Below are 19,247 nucleotides of genomic sequence, written 5' to 3'. Positions count from 1 at the left end.
TATATATTGACAAATTAAAACAATTGTTTTTTACTAATCCTTCTCTCTAGGTATATACTTATTTTAAAATACAGATGTAAGAATAAAAACTGCCAATACATATAATACAGCTTAAAAACTAATAAACTAATACTTAAGCTAATACTGAAATGTGTTTTTCAATTAAAAATAAAATGTCTTCTCAGCAAAAAAAATATATACTTAAAAAAATTTAATTTATTAATTAATATTTAACTATACAAAAATAATGTTTAATTTTTTATTTCTTTAATCGTTATAAATTTGGTCATTTAGCATTGCGACCATTTCTTTCGGAATTACAAATTCAAAACAAGAAGTATTTTTTGTTAAATTTTTAGAATGCATTATGCCCGTAAATGTTTTTGTTGATAGGCGGTTACGTATTTTTGATTTATTTAAATTAATTTCCGAAAAAATCCGTTCTACTGTAGCGCTAGAATGCGGCAAACAAAGTAGACTGAACATTGCATATCAAAACAAAATTGCATAAATTGAGAAATATGGGATTATTATCTCCGCCTTTAAATTTGCTAACTGCTATGCAAAAATCTACCAAACTTTCATTCTCAAGTGTATGCAATTCTACATTTTGTAGCTCACGCCACTCTCGATCTAAGTCATTTATTGTGTCTTGTTTGACTAAATTAGGAAACAGCATTCCCAATGGAGCAATAGAATTATATTTTTTATCAACCACTGATTTAGGATCAAGCAAATTTAATTGTTTTATTATTTTTTGAGGCTGATCTTTAAAATTAAACATCCTTCAATAAGAAAAGCCAAACAGTGTTTCCTAAAATTCAATAACTCACCAGCCTCCATTTTATGTAAATTATTTTGGATTTTAGCAGTGACCATCCCCCCAAGGTATAAATATTCTATTTTTATAAAATTACGGGAATTTTTACAATCTATGTTTTCGATATCTGTTGAATTAATATATTCACTTTTTAAATAACAATCTAATATTGTCTTTAAAATGGTACAAACTCTTTGGTATAGAAAAGGTATTTTAATATTTTCCGATTGCATCTCTAAATTTAAGCTATTGAAAAGTGGTAAGCTAAAATCTTAAAATTCTAAATACATTAAAAAAGAAAGGTTTCGTAAGTTATTTAAAATTTGTTCAGCATTTTGTATTTTGTCAAGTAAATGTGCATTAGTAAAATATAACACCAGCGCATTATATTGCTCCATCCATTTTCTCTCTAAGGTGCTGGTATAATATCAAAAGCAGGAACAAAAAACTCTCAAAATCTACAGCATCTATATAATAACTGAAAACTCTCAAAATCTACAGCATCTATATAGATGCTGTAGATTTTGAGAGTTTTTCGTTCCTGCTTTTGAGTTTAGTTTAATTGCTGACGAAACGACATATAACTCGTGCATCAAACATTTGTGTTTAGTAGTTATAATGGAAATTGAAAATAAAATAGAAGATAATTTTTTGGATCTGATACCGGTAGCAGAAACTACAGGAGCAGCTCTTTTTCCGATGTTTATGGACTTTTTCACAAAACACAATATACCTTATAAAACAAACTTTATTGGTTTTTTTGTTTTGTTTTTATATGTTTTTTTTATTAGCTTTGTCTACAAAATTTTGTAATTTTTTGACAATAAAGCATATGATTGATTGATTGGTTTTGCCTCGGATGGCGCCAGTAATATGGTGGGTATTAGAAATTCCTTAGTCAACTGGCTACAAGAAAATATACCAAATATATTCACTGTAAAATGTATTTGTCATAGTTTCCACCTTTGTGCATCATATTTATGTCAAAAACTCCTAGAAGAGGTTGAACAACTAACAAGAGAGGTATAATTTTTTTAATGTAATAAGATTAGCGCATTTAAAAACAAAAATTATACTTTTAGGTTTACAACTATTTTTCAAATAACCCGAAAAGAGTGGAAGAATTCAAGAAATTTCAGGAATATGTATGTGTTGCTCCAGTTAAAATCCTTCATCCAACCCAAACCCGTTGGCTTTCATTGGAGAGTGTGGTGAAAAGATTGTTAAATCAATATAACGCTCTAAAACTTTAATTTACGGATCAAACTGCCAATAATATTAGTCAAGCAGATCTTATTTTAGAAAAAAAGAGCCTATTATTCAATCAACGAGAAAAACTGAATAGAGAAGAAAATCATCTGGAGTTTTTATCTCATGCTTTACCAATCTTCAATAATTTAAATAAATTAATGCAAAGTGAATCTCCAAAAATTCATATTCTTCACAAAGAATTAGCCAACCTAGTAAAAAGAATTCTATACTTATATTAGCTCTACAACTATCGATAAAATAGATTTTAAAAGCCCCAGAAATTTTTTACAACTGGATGAAGTGTATTTCTCAGCAGAAATAAATTCAAGCAGTTTAGAAAAAAATACGCTAGAAAGAGTTAAATTAAATTGCTTAAATTTTTAGATCGAAAGTATTCAGCAAATTTATACAAGATTTCCTCTTAAAGATTCTATATTTAAAAAAATGGAATTTACAGATCCAGAAATTGTTAAATTTGAAAGATCAGATCTATCAGTCATATTTCCAAACTTGCTTGATGTTAATATACAAGAAATTGATAATGAGTGGTTAGTTCTAAGAAACTTTGAAATTGATTTTAAGACTGATAAGTCGCATGACATCTGTGAATTTTGGAAATATATTGCAGAAATAAGAACTTTAGATAATAGTGGTCAGCGTTTTCCAAATCTAACAAAATTTATCTTCAATTTAGTTACTTTGCCTGTTTCAAGTGCTAATTTGGAAAGAGTATCTTCCGCCATAAATTTAAACAAAACAAAACAAAGAAATAGACTAAAAACTTCTACCATTACAGCAATACTGCATACAAAAGATCTAGTTAACAAAAATAAATCTATTGATTCCAATTTCTCAATATCAAAAGAAATGATTAGAAACCTCAGCCAACAGATGCATGAATCTGACTCTAATTAACATTTTATTTTTAAATATAATTATTATTCTATATAATAATATGCACTTAGATATAATCTTTAAGTTTTTAAATATAGGACATGTTATTATATTATGTGTTTATCCCGTTGAACCCATCCATAAGTAAAAAATCTTTAAAATATTGTTAGTTTTTTATTTCCTGGGGCAATATACTTTGCTCTTTTATCTTAAAATATTTTTTTTAAAGAGCAATTTAAATTTTATTTAAAATCAAGTTAAAAAAATACGTTGTATAACAATAAATGAACACCCTGCTAGAGTCTTCTTAACAACAGCGCCATCTCATTCTTTTTTTTTAAATCTCATGCTTTTACTAAATATTTCTCATGTAACATTTTTCGGCACCTGGCAACACTGGAGAGCCGACGAACATGTTTAGGAGTTTTCGCACACACCTAAATTATTAAATTTGGATTTCTTTTATTATTTTTTAATTTATTAGTTTTTAAATAAAACTTGTTAAAATGTCGTGTCACTTAACATGAATATTTGCGTTTATCGTGGATGCAGTAACGTGAAGAAAAGGACAAACAATATTATAAGTTTTTTTAAGTTCCCTTTAAAAAAGCCAAAAATACTCGCTGAGTGGATAAATAATTGTGGAAACATGGAAATATATGTTATGGATGAGGTTTTACTAAAAATTAGACTTATTTTTGAAATTTTTTTTAATAAAGCCTACATTTATATAAGTGGCGGACGAACGATGCTGCATAAGACGGCTGTTCCCAAATTTTGGAAAGGTAAGTAATCTTTAATAAGAGCATATTTTAACATTCAGTTGTTTTCTGTGTGACACTAACTTTCTTATTTTATATGGGGCACTTGGTATGGTAATACGTATTTCAAAAGAAGATCATATTCTAAAAAACAATGATACCCCATTTGCTACTTTTTTGTATTATAATCATAGAATTTTTTTTTTTTTTTTAATTTTAAATAGGGTGCTATGAATGAGATAAATTCTTAATTTGCAATTAAGTAATCACGCCAAAATAGTTTTCACTTTATTTTATTACTTACACTTAGATCTGTTATGAGTTACTTATTTTATTGGGAATTACGTCACTTATAGCAAAAATCAATTTAGAAAATACTATCTCACACACTTACCACCCATATTTTTTTTTTACCATAGGTCAACATAAAATGCAATATAAAAGGGTGGACAAGAAAAGAGTGCTGGGCTAGCCTATCTCGCGGAGAGTGGTCGTGCAAGTTCTTTAAAAAAAAGGAAGTAAATAAAATAAAGCTCAGGGGCGCCAGCGACCAAATTACCCTATAGAATTTAAGTAAAGGGCCACACAATACTTACTATAAAAACTACTGCATAAAATAAAGATCCAAGTATCTACGAATTATAAGTCTTGTAAAAGCTCTGCCTCTGGAAATTAGGGTCAAATAAAAGCTTTTATTTTCAAATGACAGGTAAATTTAATTCAAATTTAGGTTGTTAATTATATAACTTTAATTGGGGGAAGAACCGTAAGGTTATGAAAACATCAACACTGCAAAAAAAACGAGCTAATATAACATGGTATCACTTAATAAAGCTTATAAAGAAAATACAACGAAGCTAAACCCACCTTATTATGATCACAATTTGTTTTAAACTTCTGCCGATATAAAAAAATAAAAAAACTGTGTTATCTCACCTTTTGTGTCAATAAGTAATATTTTAAGCACTTTTTTTACTTTTGAATAAAATAAATACTTGCAAAAATTACACTTTGGACACGGTAAGTAAAAATAGGTAAGTTTTCAATTTAGCCTTAATTTAAATTACAAAAAAAAATATATTAATCTTTTGTTTTCAGCATTCAGGCTGCACCAAATTTACAAAAAAACGACTTATCTGGGAGCCTGGGACACCACAACAGACTCAAGGAATCGAGAACACCATCAAACAACTGGACATATCTGGAACTTTATCATACCAAACTAACTTTCATCCAATCTGGAAACCGGAGACCAACGAGGAAGAATAGAACTGCTTTGGGTCTTTCTTTTCACCCTATCCTTTAACCCTAAAATACCTCAGTACCCATGTAACTTTTGTCATAAATTTAAGAATAAATACTTAATTTAAATTTAGAGTACTTATTTAATTTGTTGTAATAAAATTTTAGAAGTAAGCTATTATGTAATAAAATTATTCTTTAGTGTCAATAAAATGTACAGTTAATATCAAACTTCAAGATAAATAAAGAACTTATAATAAAATTGTTCTAGCTTTCGAGTCCTCCAATACGAGTATAAATTGATTTATTTAAGCTAAAAAGAAATTTAAACCTATTATAGTCACCCAAAAAAACCCAATTAAGCTGGAATAAAGTCTCAGAAACTTACCAAAAGATCAAAGGGTAACTAAAATAGTTTCGGTCATCCTCCACTAAATTAGCTATCTAAAAACCAGTTATCCTGGATTGCGACAAAACAGCGATTTTAGTCTGAACTAGTTGCACAGAAGTGGATCTTGGCAGAAAATGCCCGATGCTCGGCGGTTTACCGTGAGCGAAAAACCAAAAAAAAAATTTACCCAAAAAAAAACGAAGAACGCGTACAAAGAATGCCAGACTGGGATTCTTTTCAAACGAATATTATTTATGCAGGATGGCTGTGAATTAAATAGTAATATACAGTTCGATAATTTTTAATTGTTTGATTAAATAGTTAAGAAACTTTGTTTTTAAAGAATTAGATTAATATATAAAATAGTTTAAGCAAAAATCAACCGTTACACACTCAAAAATTGAAAAGAAGAAAATATAGTTATTCACGTATTTAAAAGAAATAAGAACGTAAATCTTGTATGATATCTTTCGTTATACTTAATTTAATTTAAGTTCAATAAATTTTAAATACAATAATTTACTTGAGGTATAATAGATTTTTTATATACCTAGGAGCTGAGGTTTAATCTATTAATCTCTGAGCTCGTTTTTTCTTTTCAATATCCTACCTAACTTTGTTATGAATATTAAAATTAAAAACGATAAAACCTACTTTTTAAATAAAAATACCTAATTTGACCTAACGTTTTGGTAGTTATATCTACTAGTGTTGTACTTTCTGTAAGTTTTTTAAAATTTCAGTCTGTATTTTTTGAAACCATCTGTCAGAAAAAATGTTCGTAAATATTTTTGAATTATTTGTAATAAGTATATGTTAGAGTCTGATGATGGCAAGAATACTTGCCGAAATGCGTCACTCCTGAAACTAGCATTATCATTTTATTTGTCGAGAAAAGACTCGATCTATTAATTTTTCTATGTTACATTGACTCCACTTCAGAATAGACTTTTTCCTTAATATGAAATTGAATTACTTTTATGATTCCTAACTAGTAATTGAATTCGCTTCTAAAAGTAGTTCAAACAATTCTGCAAACTTGTCGCTTCAAAGCTGTGGTGGCAATAGAGGAACGACGGGACGTAGCCCCTAAAAAGTTCTACTGATTATTTTTCTTAACCATAAAATCTAGAACAATTCCGACTGCAGAATTATTGCGCAACCCACTATCTTGAAAAATGTATTTTCTCAGATTTAATGCCAAAAAAATTGAAACTCGCAATTAAATTTTAAATTTATTCATATCAGTTTAGGCACATGCAATATTAATAATAACTATTTACAATATACAACAAATTAACTATATATAACAAAATAATATGCTACGATTAATAATAGTTAAATAATTAATTATTTACTGAAACATTTATATTCCTAATTTTGTAAGGGAGGAACCTCTTCGCCGTTACTATCAAATTGCGAAGCGACCCATGCCAATCCCCATTTTAGATTAGTTAGCATGAACTTTAAGGCTTTTGTCCATTGCTCCTCGCTCATGATTGTCACTCTAAATATTATGTAATAAGTACATCAAACAACATTTTGGTTTAAACATACCTTAAAATATATTTCACGTTATCAGAATCCTCAATTTTGCCGTTGCTTATACGATACGGAAAGCGGAAAACTCGATTGTTTTTCTCTAATTCTTCAACTTTTTCAGTTAACTGTTGAAGACAGTCTAGGAATCCCATCATTGCCACATCAAACTTCATATCCCATAAATACTTTGGCCCTCCTGAGCCGTAGAGTGGGACTTTTCTATTATTCTCTGCAAAGACCTAGAATATAAAATTCCTATATTTGGTCTATCTATCTACAGTCTGCGAAAATATTATCACACAAGTCACATAGTACTTTTTAAGAAACCTTATAAAGAATAACGGTTTTAGTGAAAAGAAATAGTTATTTGGCAACAAAACTGAACTTTAGAATAGGCCTACCAAACAAAAATTCGTTCAAATACTGTGTATTTGCATCAAACAGCTTTTGAAAAAGTGCTTCTTCAACAAGTTTACATTTTTTTCGCCAAAATTATGGTGTAGCATTTGAATGGCTCCGCCGAACAACGTTGTAAGCGACATTAATTGCGATATTGAGATTTTCAGAAAATAACGTTGTAAGAGACATTTTCTAACGCATGGCAGTTTTTGCTTTCAGTTTTATATAAATGTGGTTTAGATGGCAGCACGTTAAATGACTTCGAAAACAGGTTGACGCGCTCGGAACAACGTTGCAACCGACAAAATCTCCGGCGCGGAGAGTGTTGTTTTTTCGCCTGGTGATCAAAAGCGCTTAAATAATGGTAAAAAGAGGAAAATTAAAGTTAGTGAGTGGAAAGATAAGTGTCGTGAGCATTCAAGGGATTCTGGAAATCCATACATATCCAAAAGTAAGCGGCCAGTGCCTGGAAAATTACCACCTGAAGAGGTAAGGACCACATTTTCGATGTGCGTTACAGTTTTACAGGTTGTTATTTTGCTGTTTTAGGGTAGAATATGCAAGTGTCAATATAAGTGTGGATTGGTTGCCCATGAAGAAATGCTAAAATTCTTTAGGGACTTCTACAGTATGGACTATAATCAACAAACAAGGTTTCTTGCTTCTTGCATCAAGGTAGGGGATATAAATCGCCGTCGAGTGAATGAAAACATCTCTACTAGACATTGTTCAGTTCAATATTATGTCCCAAAGAAAGATGCTACCCTTCGCGTATGCCAAAAGACACTTTGCCACATAATGAAGGTTACACCTCGACGCCTACAGATTCTCGTTCTTCTCAAGTTCACCACGCCCTTGACCGATGGCAGAGGCGCGCATGGAAATCATACTAGGATCCCTGATGAAACAAAAGAACATATCAAACATCATATTTCTTCTTTTCCTCGTCAAGAAAACCACTACTCCAGAAATATGAGCAAAAAGGAATGTTGATCTGAGTATCAAGAAAATGTGGCAGCTTTTCTGCATTAAATACACCGACAGTATTGCAAAACTTCACATGTACCGTGATGTTTTTCAAAGTGAGTTCAACGTACGATTTGGTCTGCCTAGGTCCGATACCTGTACTTATTGTGATCAGCTGCACATTCAGCTCATTGCAGCTGCCACTGAAGAGAGAAAAAAAAATTGAAAATCAAAGCAAATTTCATCATGTGAGGGCTGACTCTGCTTACAAGGCGCTTGCTGAAGATAAAGAGAGTACCATATTAAGCTCTGAAAACGTTGTGCTTTGTGTAGACCTACAACAAGTTTTATTTTGCCCAAACCTCACGCATAGTAACGTATTTTACCAGAGGCAACTATCGTGCTACAATTTGGCTATACATGACCAGGGGAGAAACATGGCTTATATGTTTTTCTGGGATGAGACCACTGCCAAGCGAGGTGCTGCGGAAATAGCATCATGCATTTTAAAATATGTTGAGCTTAACTTTACAAAGTTGAAGCCAGGCCAAGTGAAAATTCTTAAGCTGTGGTCTGACAGATGCGTAGGTCAGAACAACAACTGGCGCATTATAGCTGTTTTGCAGCACCTGCTCTTGAATGAATATTTCACTACCGTTGAGCAAAAGTTTATGACGACGCGACGGGTCATAGTTTTCCACCCCGTGACAAAAGGGTAAAAAAGTGTATGTTCCTCACCAATGGGTGGAAGTCATAGCTAATGCCAAGAGACCACCCAATCGTTTTACTGTCTGTGTTATGGATACAGCAAACTTCAAAAACATCGACATTTTCAGTGTAACTAGCCATGTATGGTACCAAATTACAAAGGATGATCCTATAACATTGCGTGGAAGGAAATCACACAACGTCCTTCAAACATAGACTTCGCACTCATTAGCAAAAAAAGTAAAAGGGCCAGGGAAGAGAAGTATGCCTCCAGTAAAAGTTTCTCGGTGCCCACCTTTATACAAGGATAGACTTCCGATCAAAGCGGCAAAGAAAAAGGACTTGTTGGATATGTGCAAATACATCCCGCCAGAATATGTGCCTTTTTATGAAAATATTAAGGTTGAACAATAAGAAAACTTAAGTTTTGTGTATTCATTATTATTAAAGATCATATTTGAAAACTACCTACTTACATTATTGAATCAGCCCCATTTAATTCAGTATTATACGTCTTGTTCAAAGAACAACGTTGCAAGCGCCGTCGCTTACAACGTTGTACCCGAAAAAATACTTTTAAAATGTCAATATCTCAGTAAGATATAATAGTATAATAATATTTTCTCTTATAGGTGATTTCACTCAATAACAAAGCCTCGTTTATAATAAGAAATTGTAAATTAGAAATTAATTTCATTGAACAATCAGTGTTTTTTTGAATTTCTGAAAAAATAAGTTTTTGTCACTTGCAACGTTGTTCGGAGGAGACATTCATTTATTAAACTTAATTTTTTTTTTATTTACCCAAAAAGAAAAAAATACATTACCTATTAAAAAAGATGTACTTAGACAAATCAGGAACATTTCACGATTATGGAGAATCGAGACACCAAATTACAAAGATAAATTGATGCCAAAAGACCCTCTGCTTAAATTTCTATAGATCATATTTACGTCTGTTATACATCAATAAAATTCCATTGTACTTTAAGAATGGAGTTAAGTGCCATCTGAATGCAACATTTAATAAGAAGAGTTAATAATTATTATTTAACAAGATTTATGAATTTTTTTATATTGACTTTGCCGCCATCGCTCTGATAAACAATATCTCCGTAATCAAGTAAACATAAAATTGATGGGTTGCATAAAAAAATTTAGCTCTGATTCAACCCCTCTAGATATTTTCTGTAAGGTATATCTAATAAATTAAATTTATTGTGATAAACCTCAAAATCTTGGGGTGCTAAAAAACTTAATTGAACATGCAACAAATTACGCTTTCTCAGACTATTTATTTCATTATAATAAAACTTTGTAACATGTAGAAATAGGTATTAGAGCTGTTGTCTAAAATGTTTTCTTACAAATAAAAATTATTAATTGTTAATACAGTAGAGCGCCCATTATCCGAAACAATTGGTGCAGAGGGTGTTCGGATAATCGATTTTTCGGATAAACGAATATTTGCGAAATTCCAGTTCTTTGTTGAGGGTAGGGTAATAAAACACGTGATTGGATTAGGAATACATATTATGTATGTAATGCTTCTTAATGATACACTAGAGTACAGTACATATTATGAATAGACACACACACATTAAAGTAGGGATTGCACATACGGTAGAGGAAAGTCGCCTAATATGGGGAGGTTTTTTTCGAAAATAGTAAAAAAATTGCATATCTTCAAAATTAGAAAAATGTCGTAGTGATATTATTTTACGCCAGGACAGATGATATACATATGTACAAAAACTCAAAATGTAATTAAATTGGGGTAGTGATCCTATTATGTAAAAAAAATGCATCTCCCCAAATTACGAACCTGTGGGCACCTAAATTGGGGAGGTCCCACTTGTAACACACAGTGCAGCGAACCCAGTCTTCACCTTCGTGGTCATCTGAATAGAGACCACTGCAGTAAATGCACTCCGCATCTTCATCTTCATCAGACATTGGGTCGTCTGCAGAGTCATCCATATATTGGGCTTCGCCTTCTTCATCAGATGATTCTCCTGAAGAGTCAACTTTTTTCCCCTTTTTTGGGCTTACTTGGTTTTACAGGAGCTACAGCTTTCTTTTTTTTGAGCTTTGGGTTTTGTTTAGTTTTATTGTTTTGTGACTCTTCCAAATACGTTTTATATGGCGTCCCCGTAATATGTTCTGCTGATCCGGAACAGGCACTTTGTTTGCCTGGATTCAAGACTGGCACAGGGCTTATTTCGCTAGGAATAACAAACTTCTGTTGTTTGGGAGTTGTCGGTATTTTAGGACTATTTAGCTGCCTTTGTCCATAACAGGACCGCTGAGGTTGTATGCCGGGAGGACCAGGATTAGATGTCTTCTTTAAAATTTTGTGGCCTAGGAATTGCCAGTGTTCCGGGACGCGATATTACTATATTACTATATATATACTTAACAGCAGCACAAGCTCCTCCCACTTACAAGCATCATGAAGAGCGAAATAACTATACGCCGCGTCAGCACGTCCTACTAAACATACTGCGTATCAGCGCCATTCATAATAGATTTTATTATAATAGAAAATGTGGAATTATAAATAAAACTTTGTTATAACGAAAAAAAAACAAACCTATATTCTTTATTATGAAAAAAAAAATTGACAAAAATAAAAAAAACACTCTTAGTTTAACATTAAATAATTAATTAATTTTAGTGCAATTTAGCATTCAGAAGATTTTCATTTATATTGCTTATTAAGGAATGCTTCCCTTTTGTTTTGTTTTTGTTGACTGTAAAGCTTACTTCTTCACGAGGACGTCCAGCTTGCAACCTTTTTTGACCTGCCTTTTGTCCCTCGCTGACTTATTGCTTTTGATTGAACTTCAATTCCTCTGGTTTGGCATGTTTTTTTTGCATAATATTGAAGCAATTGGGATGGTGTTTTAATTGATTGAAGGGTCTTAATATATTTACAAATAAATTTTTTGTTGCTCTCATTAAGAGATTTAGCAGTTAAAGAAGCTATCCTCTCAAATTCTTCTTTTAAAGAACTGACTATAGGTGATATTTTAAAATTAGAATTACTATCATTGATGTTTAAATTGAATTCACTGTTTTCCAAATATATTGAAGGTTCAGCGCATTCTTCTCGTTCAGCATATTCTTATTTATATTATCTTTCATTAACATATTAGTGAAAAATCCATCGGGTATGTTTTTTGAACCAAGTGCTATGTAAACCAAGATATTTTTGTCATGTTCAGTTAGAACTGGACAATTTTCAAAAAATGTGCCTATTTTTTGCTCTACAGCACAAATGTGCTTACAATATGCTCTACCGCTTCCACTTGGACAATCACAAAATGTATTTTTGTTTGTAGAAACTGTATACAACATTTGAGAATCCTTTGAAATAGTTACAAAAAATTTATAATCATCAACTTTACTAACTTCTAACACAACAGCTTTTTTTTTAATTTGTCATATAAAATATCAGCATGATTTGTTCTATTGTTGGCATGATTCAAAATTCTTCTAACATCATAGGATTCTAATACGTTAACGATAAATTCTAATAAGGCAACGCTATTAAGGGCTTTACATCTTACCAATATTATATCTTTAAAAACTCGGATAGAACTCTCAACAAAATTATTTGTATTGTGGCCTCTAGTAAGGTAATTTTTGCGATACAAAAGACACCATTCCTTACGACGAATCCAGTACGACTCAATGTAACTGACAAAATTGGGATACTTCTGCGAATTTTTTAATAATGTTTTGTAGTAAATTTCACATTCTTCATACGTTTCTGCATACAGTAGATTCCTAAACATCATCATACATTCTTGTCGGTCGGTTGTTTTTCTATACCATTTTTGCTTTCCCAAAGCCATCGCCATATGGCTTGACACACATGGAACGCGCAACGAAATAATTTTGATTCCGGAAATGCTGTCGAGAGAACCTTTCTTTCAGCAAAGCAATCGTCTGTCATATACACTGAAGGGTAATTATTGCCGCAAAAACCATTACTAAGTACCTTTCTAAGGGTTGAAAATGCATATGCATATATCTCGTTCGATCGTCCTAAGTTAAGCAAACAGGCTAGTGGTATACCGCCACTTTTGTGAGCACCTAAAATAAAAGTGACGCATGCATGAATTATTCAATAAAATACACACAGAGAATATTTTGTTTGCTGGTAAGGTTAGTGTATATCATTTTTAATAGTATCTCTATTAATTTTTTTAATTTTTATATCGACTGATGCATTGCATCCTTTTCCTTAAACTTGAGTACGACTCCGAACCCTGTCGTCATTGTTAACTTTATTAAAGTTTGAATGATGACAAACATACAATTTTCTATAAATCATAGTCTTTAAATGGGGCCAAGAATTTCTCACTATCCATTGCGTTTTCGTCGCAGCACTAAACTTTTTAATCCACATATTACACTTGACTGTATCGGTGGCATCAGTCTGCAATTTATTTAAATTCATCCTCACAATTAGTTTAAAGCTAATAAATTCCGTGTCAACTATCACATCTTCATCCACCAAATTTAAAAGTTTTTCCAGTTGATTTTCGATATTATATACATCCATTTTGGACTTTAATCCTGCCGAAGAAGTTCTAAAGTTTATGACACCGCGGTAAACGACCCAACATTAAAATAATCAATGACATAAATACGGAAATGCAGAAAAAAAATGCCGCGTGGCAGCGAGCGCTGATACCGTGTATATTTAGTAAGATGTGCTGACGCGGCATATAGTTACTTGGCTCTTCATGATGGCTGCAAGTGGGAGGAGCTTGTGCTGCTGAAGTATATTTAGTAATATCGCTTCCGGGACTGTCTAACTGATTTTGACCAGAACAACACTTCTGACATTGTAGGCCGGATGGACCAGGTTTAGATATGTCCTCTGTAGAACTGGTTGACACTATTGGATGACTTCTCATCAGGAATGGGATCATTTTGTAGAGCTTCCATATGTGGATTTGGAACTGTTTGATCAACAATTGTGTTAAGAAACTCGTGTGATCCAAACTTACGGCGATTACAGGGAAACAAGCCCGCCTTTTCAAAACCCTTTGCAGCGATTTCAGCAGTCCGCCTTTTCGGTAAGCATTTCCAAAAAGCTGCCTTTCAAAAAAGCATATTTCGTAGCCAAATTTCGATTTCTTGTGCATAGTAAGTTTTAAATGGTGACATAAAAGAAAGATCTAGCTGCTGCATCTTGTGCGAACTGTGGGGAGGGAGGCACACTATGTAAACGTGATTACTGCGAGCTAGGTTAATCACCTCAATATTTCTGGTATGTGTAAAATGACCATCAAGTACCGGGACAGCTGGATTATCTGCTGTGGGCTTTACATGCTTTAAAAAATGTTTAAACCAATCGGTAAATAATTCCGACTGGATCCATCCTGAAGGGTGACATAAATGGACCCTAGGGGTGTTCCGTCCATAAGTTCTTGCTTCATATTTTTACGCGGAAATATCACTAGTGGAAGAATGAAGTGACCCGCGGGGTTCATGCATGTAACTATAGTGATAAGTGAACCTCGTTCGGCAGCTTGCAAAGAACCTATTTGCTTTTTACCCCTCAGCCCAACAACTTTTGTATGTTTTTGTTGAACCACAGTAATACCCGTTTCATCGCAATTATACACAGTGATGGGGAATGCCTTGATCTTTTCCATAATGGGTTCATAAATATCAAAGAACCTCGAAACAGCTTCGCGTGTAAACCCTTTTGCTCTTGCGTAGGAAACGCCTTGGGGAGTTCGGACGGAAAGCTCTTTATGTCGTCTCATAAAATTTCGGAGCCATTTGCTCCTTTTCTTTAGAGAATGGATTCTTTAAATTGTTCAGTTTTGCCAGCTGGTAAGCCATGCATCGCACATCTCTTCGCGAAAGGCCAAAATATTTTTCTTCCATTTCAAGGCAATATGCAACCAGTTCCTGTTTTAATTCTTGCGGTAAAATCGGATTTCTACCCACATTGGTTTTAATTACCTCATCAGGAGAAGTGCCTTTATTTATAGCATAACGTTCTAAGGTTGTCTGTGGAACATTGAAGACCCGAGATGCTTTATAGCTACCCATTTCTTTATTTCGCATAGCTTGTACCGCCGCCTTCATTTGAACAGGGTCCCATGTCTTTCGTTTTGGCATCTGCAAATAAAAAAACGACATACTTAGTTGCAATACATTACTAAATGGTTCCTAATATGGGGAGCCTCAAATTAGGACTCCCTTAACTCTCCGTAATAGGAGACCCAGTCCGCTAAGGTTTATAACCTCAAAAAATAAATACTAACTTTTTATTATTTAAAATAAACATAAAGCATCAATATTTTATCTACAAAGCTTCATTCAATAAAAAAACAAATCCTTAATCACTTACCTTGCCGTAGTTATTAATGAAAATCGATAACACGAATAATCTTCATAAATATTTACGTTCAGATAACGTGGGATCACGCTTTCATGTTTTGAATAAAACAGGTGTTCATTGCTGCAGTGTAGGCATCCAGACATACACTACAAAATAGAGTGCGTGCGATTAGTCGTATACCCTCACCGTCTAAAATTTTAGATTTCCCCAAATTAGGAAACCTCCCCATATTAGGCGACTCTCCTCTACATAAATACATATGTCTAAACATTTTTTAGTTAAGTGACTTAGATGTAATAATAGTACAAAACTAATCTAAAAAAAAGTCGAACATATTTGTTTGCTTAAGTTTTGAGACTCGGTTTTTTGCCACCAAATCTCTTAGGCGTTTTAAAGACAGCAGCTGCACAGAATCGCATTCATCTTGGTGTTCCAACCATTTAATAGCAGCCTCAAAGTATTTAGCTAAAGGCTTCATTGAACGGACATTTTTCAGCTGAGACGATGTCATCACTAATTTTGTCTTCATCGTCGTCATCTGCAGGAACTTGAACCTGTGCTATTATATCGTCATCTGTCAACAATTCGTAGCCAGGATCATCCTCGTCAAATTCTAGCAATTCATGCACGTTTTCTTGGTCACAGTCTTCCACCATTTCTGAAACAAAGTTTTCATTTGTTCGTTCTTCAGATGTAGGGCTAGCATCGGATTCAACTGCTGGACAAAGCTTATTCCAGGATTTCTTTAGAGTAGTCGGTTTGACATTAGCCCACGCTTCTTCTGTCATGTAAACAGCATCCTTCCTTATTAATACCTTTGTAGATTTCAAGAATAATCTTATCTTCCTCTTGGCCGATTAGGACACTACGAAGCAACGCTTTTCTGTAGTAACGTTTGAAGGCTTCGATCACCCCCTGGTCCAAGGTTGAAGGACTGAGGTAACATTGGGTGGCAAGAAAATCACCTTAAATTTTCCATCTTCTCTCTCAAGTGAAAGGTTTGAGGGATGACTTGGAGCATTATCAATGACTAATAAAACATTTCCAGTGTCTCCAGTTTCGATCTGATGTTTTTTAACCTCTGGAATGAATACAGCGTTATACCACTCGAAAAATACTTAAGTGTTCATCCAAGAGTTTTTTTGGTTTTTGTGAATAAGTGGCATTTTTTTATTCCTTTTAAGCATCTTGGATTCTTAGATTTTCCTATGTTCAGCAAAGGTAGTCTATGTGTGCCCGTATTGTTTTCACATACCATGGCTGTCATGCGGGATTTGCTTGTTTTGAATCCAGGCGCTGCCATTTCTTTTTTAGAGACAAGGGATTTGGTCGGCATTCTCTTCCAGTATAACCCACTTTCGTCTGCATTGTAGACGTTACTGTCCTTATAATACTGCTTTACAAGCAAAGTCTTAAAACTTTCTTTGAACTTAACAGCAGCTTCAATGTCCGCTGACAACTTTTCCCCTTGAATATCTAGGTCTCTAATTCCGTGCCTAGACTTGAATCTTTTGAACCAACCAGTAGATGCTTTAAAATCATTGTTACCACCCCCAAGCTTTCTGTTAATTTCTATTGCGTTTTCGCAAATCAAAGGACCATTTATTGGTTGACCTTGAGCACGTATCTGCATGAACAATGAGTAAACTGCAGTATCTAGGTTCTGATTTTCTGCCATTCGTCGGCTTACTTTCAAAACCTGCTAAGTCATTTTGGATACATTTTACAGGAGGCACAAAAAACGTGTTTAAAATCATATACACTATTTTCGTGAATTGATATTGTATTAAATCCTAATTACAATTGATTTTTGATAAAGCAACGCTATTTTTTTTTTAATATTACCAACATAATTTTTAAGGAGACTTCGAAGGTTTTGAAACAAAAAAACAAGTAATGCTGGAGACTTAGTAGGTTTTATCTATTTTGAATTGTGCTTAATTATGTTTTAAATGTTATCATGAGCTACTGAACAAAAGAAAGGTATACATTATATAAATTATTTTAAAAAATTAACAAAAAATTTAAAATTAGTCTGCTTCAAATGGTAGGGTGTCATAAAAAAAGATGATAGTCCACAGGTATAACTTCTTTTAATTGTTGCGCAAATGATCGTATTTGCTTTTTTTTATTAGAAGTGGGTTTTCATAAAGAGGAACTACTATTTCTCCAACCTCTTGACTTTTCCTGCTAAGTCTCTTTTCCAATACCGTCCAATCATCGTCAAAATTTAATTTGAAGTATAATTTTCCATTAAGCCTATACTGAATGACGCACAAATCATTAATATCCTGATATCCTGAATTAATATCCTGACTGATATCCTGTTTTATAGCCAGGACGAATGGAAGTGTGGTACTTAAGTGCCGAAAAGTTTTTAAAATATTTATGATTTAAATATTTAACTTGATAGGGTTTTGGATTTGACCGAGCCGATTTACATGCAGCAATATATCCCGCAGGTGAATAAATATCTCTATTGCGGAGTTACGTTTTTATTTTGGGCAGTGCATCCATCACTATAGAAAATTATTTCTTCACCTTCGCACATACTGGATTGTTCTAGGAAATTATACAGAATTGTTGCAAATTCATTTGAGGTAACTTTTCCTTCTGCCTCATGCCAAAGAAAGCAATTTGCATCTTTTGTTCTTAAATTATATAAAGCAAAATTATGAACTACCAACTTTTTTTTGTAATAAATTTTCGAAGCCTTTAGCATTGGACAAAGAAGATTGAAGAAAACCGATTGAACATCCATTGTAAAAACACGATTAGCTGTGCTTTTATCTGTAGATTTTTCATCGCGTTCTCTAATTTTTCTGGAAACATGTTGGTTATATATCTGTTCGTCACCGTTTCCCGCCTTATATGAGACACCCAGGTCACCTTGATCCTTCTTGGGTGCGTATAAGCTTAAGTTATTTAAAAAACTCTTCATGGAGAGAGGTTTAATAGATCTAGTTTCACAGTATTCAATATAACTTCTGTATAATGCAGCCTTAGTCTGCCAAATGGGCTACAAATATTTTTTACTTGATGAAGCTCTACAATAATGAGACTCCATTTTCGGTAATTCCATAAAAAAGTTCTTTAATCCAATTTTCTCTGATTCATTTCCAGTGTTAATTTTATTATTCTGAGTTAAATTAACATTAGTATTAGGAAAATCGGTATTATGATCTATACCTAATGTTACCCAGTTGTGCAAAGACCAAGTTCTCAGACTAAGAGTGTTAATGAACATGACCTGACACACTCTTTCGCGAACACCATTTTACTTTAAATGACAAATAAACGTATTAGAGCGTCTTGAAATTTCATTGATTTGATTTTTTAAATCTTTGGGAGCTGTGCTCTCTACAAGGCTTGAAATGTAAGTTTTCTTTTGAGGCCAAGTCATGTTTTGCCAGAATTGATTAAAAATTTGGTGTCTGTCCTCTTCTGTGAACTTTCGGCATTTTAGTTTCTTAGATTTTTCCGACATTTTACAGTTACAGAAAGGTTTCATTTGACGAGGCGGTTTTGCTACGTCAAATATCCACTTTCCCTCTGCATTTTTTATAAATCCTACCTTCATCATCACCCTTTTCACGTGTATTCTTACACTCTTGTCTTTTCCAGCCTCCAGAATCAGGTTTTCTATTTTTTTTGGTTTTAATGTGCTCTTCTATATTTTCCACTAATATCTCATTTTCTTTTTCACTATCTTCGATTTCAAAATTTGTCCTTTCGTTTTTTATTGACCTCAAGGTGTTCATATTCGCTTTCACTTGGTAAGTACTCATCATCGTCATCGCCTTGCACTACTTGGTTGGTCGTAAATATTCCTGACGTTCCAGGCTCTGCAACATCAATATCACTTTGCTTTGGATGGTTTGCACCCTATTTCCCCCGTCA

General features: G+C 33.1%; 1 protein-coding gene across 1 annotated transcript in view; it reads right to left on the bottom strand.

Moving 5' to 3' along the window:
* Nucleotides 1-6,581: 6,581 nt before the first annotated feature.
* The window catches only part of LOC126744376 (beclin-1-like protein), a 30,949-nt gene continuing 18,283 nt past the window's right edge, over nucleotides 6,582-19,247 (bottom strand). Inside the window, exons 7-8 of the mRNA XM_050451754.1 lie at nucleotides 6,917-7,140; nucleotides 6,582-6,866 (exon numbers count right to left, since the gene is read on the bottom strand). Coding sequence (XP_050307711.1) covers nucleotides 6,734-6,866; nucleotides 6,917-7,140 — 357 coding nt within the window. The 3' untranslated portion in view covers nucleotides 6,582-6,733. The remainder of the gene's footprint in view (nucleotides 6,867-6,916; nucleotides 7,141-19,247) is intronic.

The sequence above is a fragment of the Anthonomus grandis genome, chromosome 1 (assembly GCF_022605725.1).
Source record: "Anthonomus grandis grandis chromosome 1, icAntGran1.3, whole genome shotgun sequence".
Taxonomy (NCBI): domain Eukaryota; kingdom Metazoa; phylum Arthropoda; class Insecta; order Coleoptera; family Curculionidae; genus Anthonomus; species Anthonomus grandis.
Note: the sequence above shows the minus strand (reverse complement) of the source record. Positions and strands in the feature narration are given on the sequence as shown.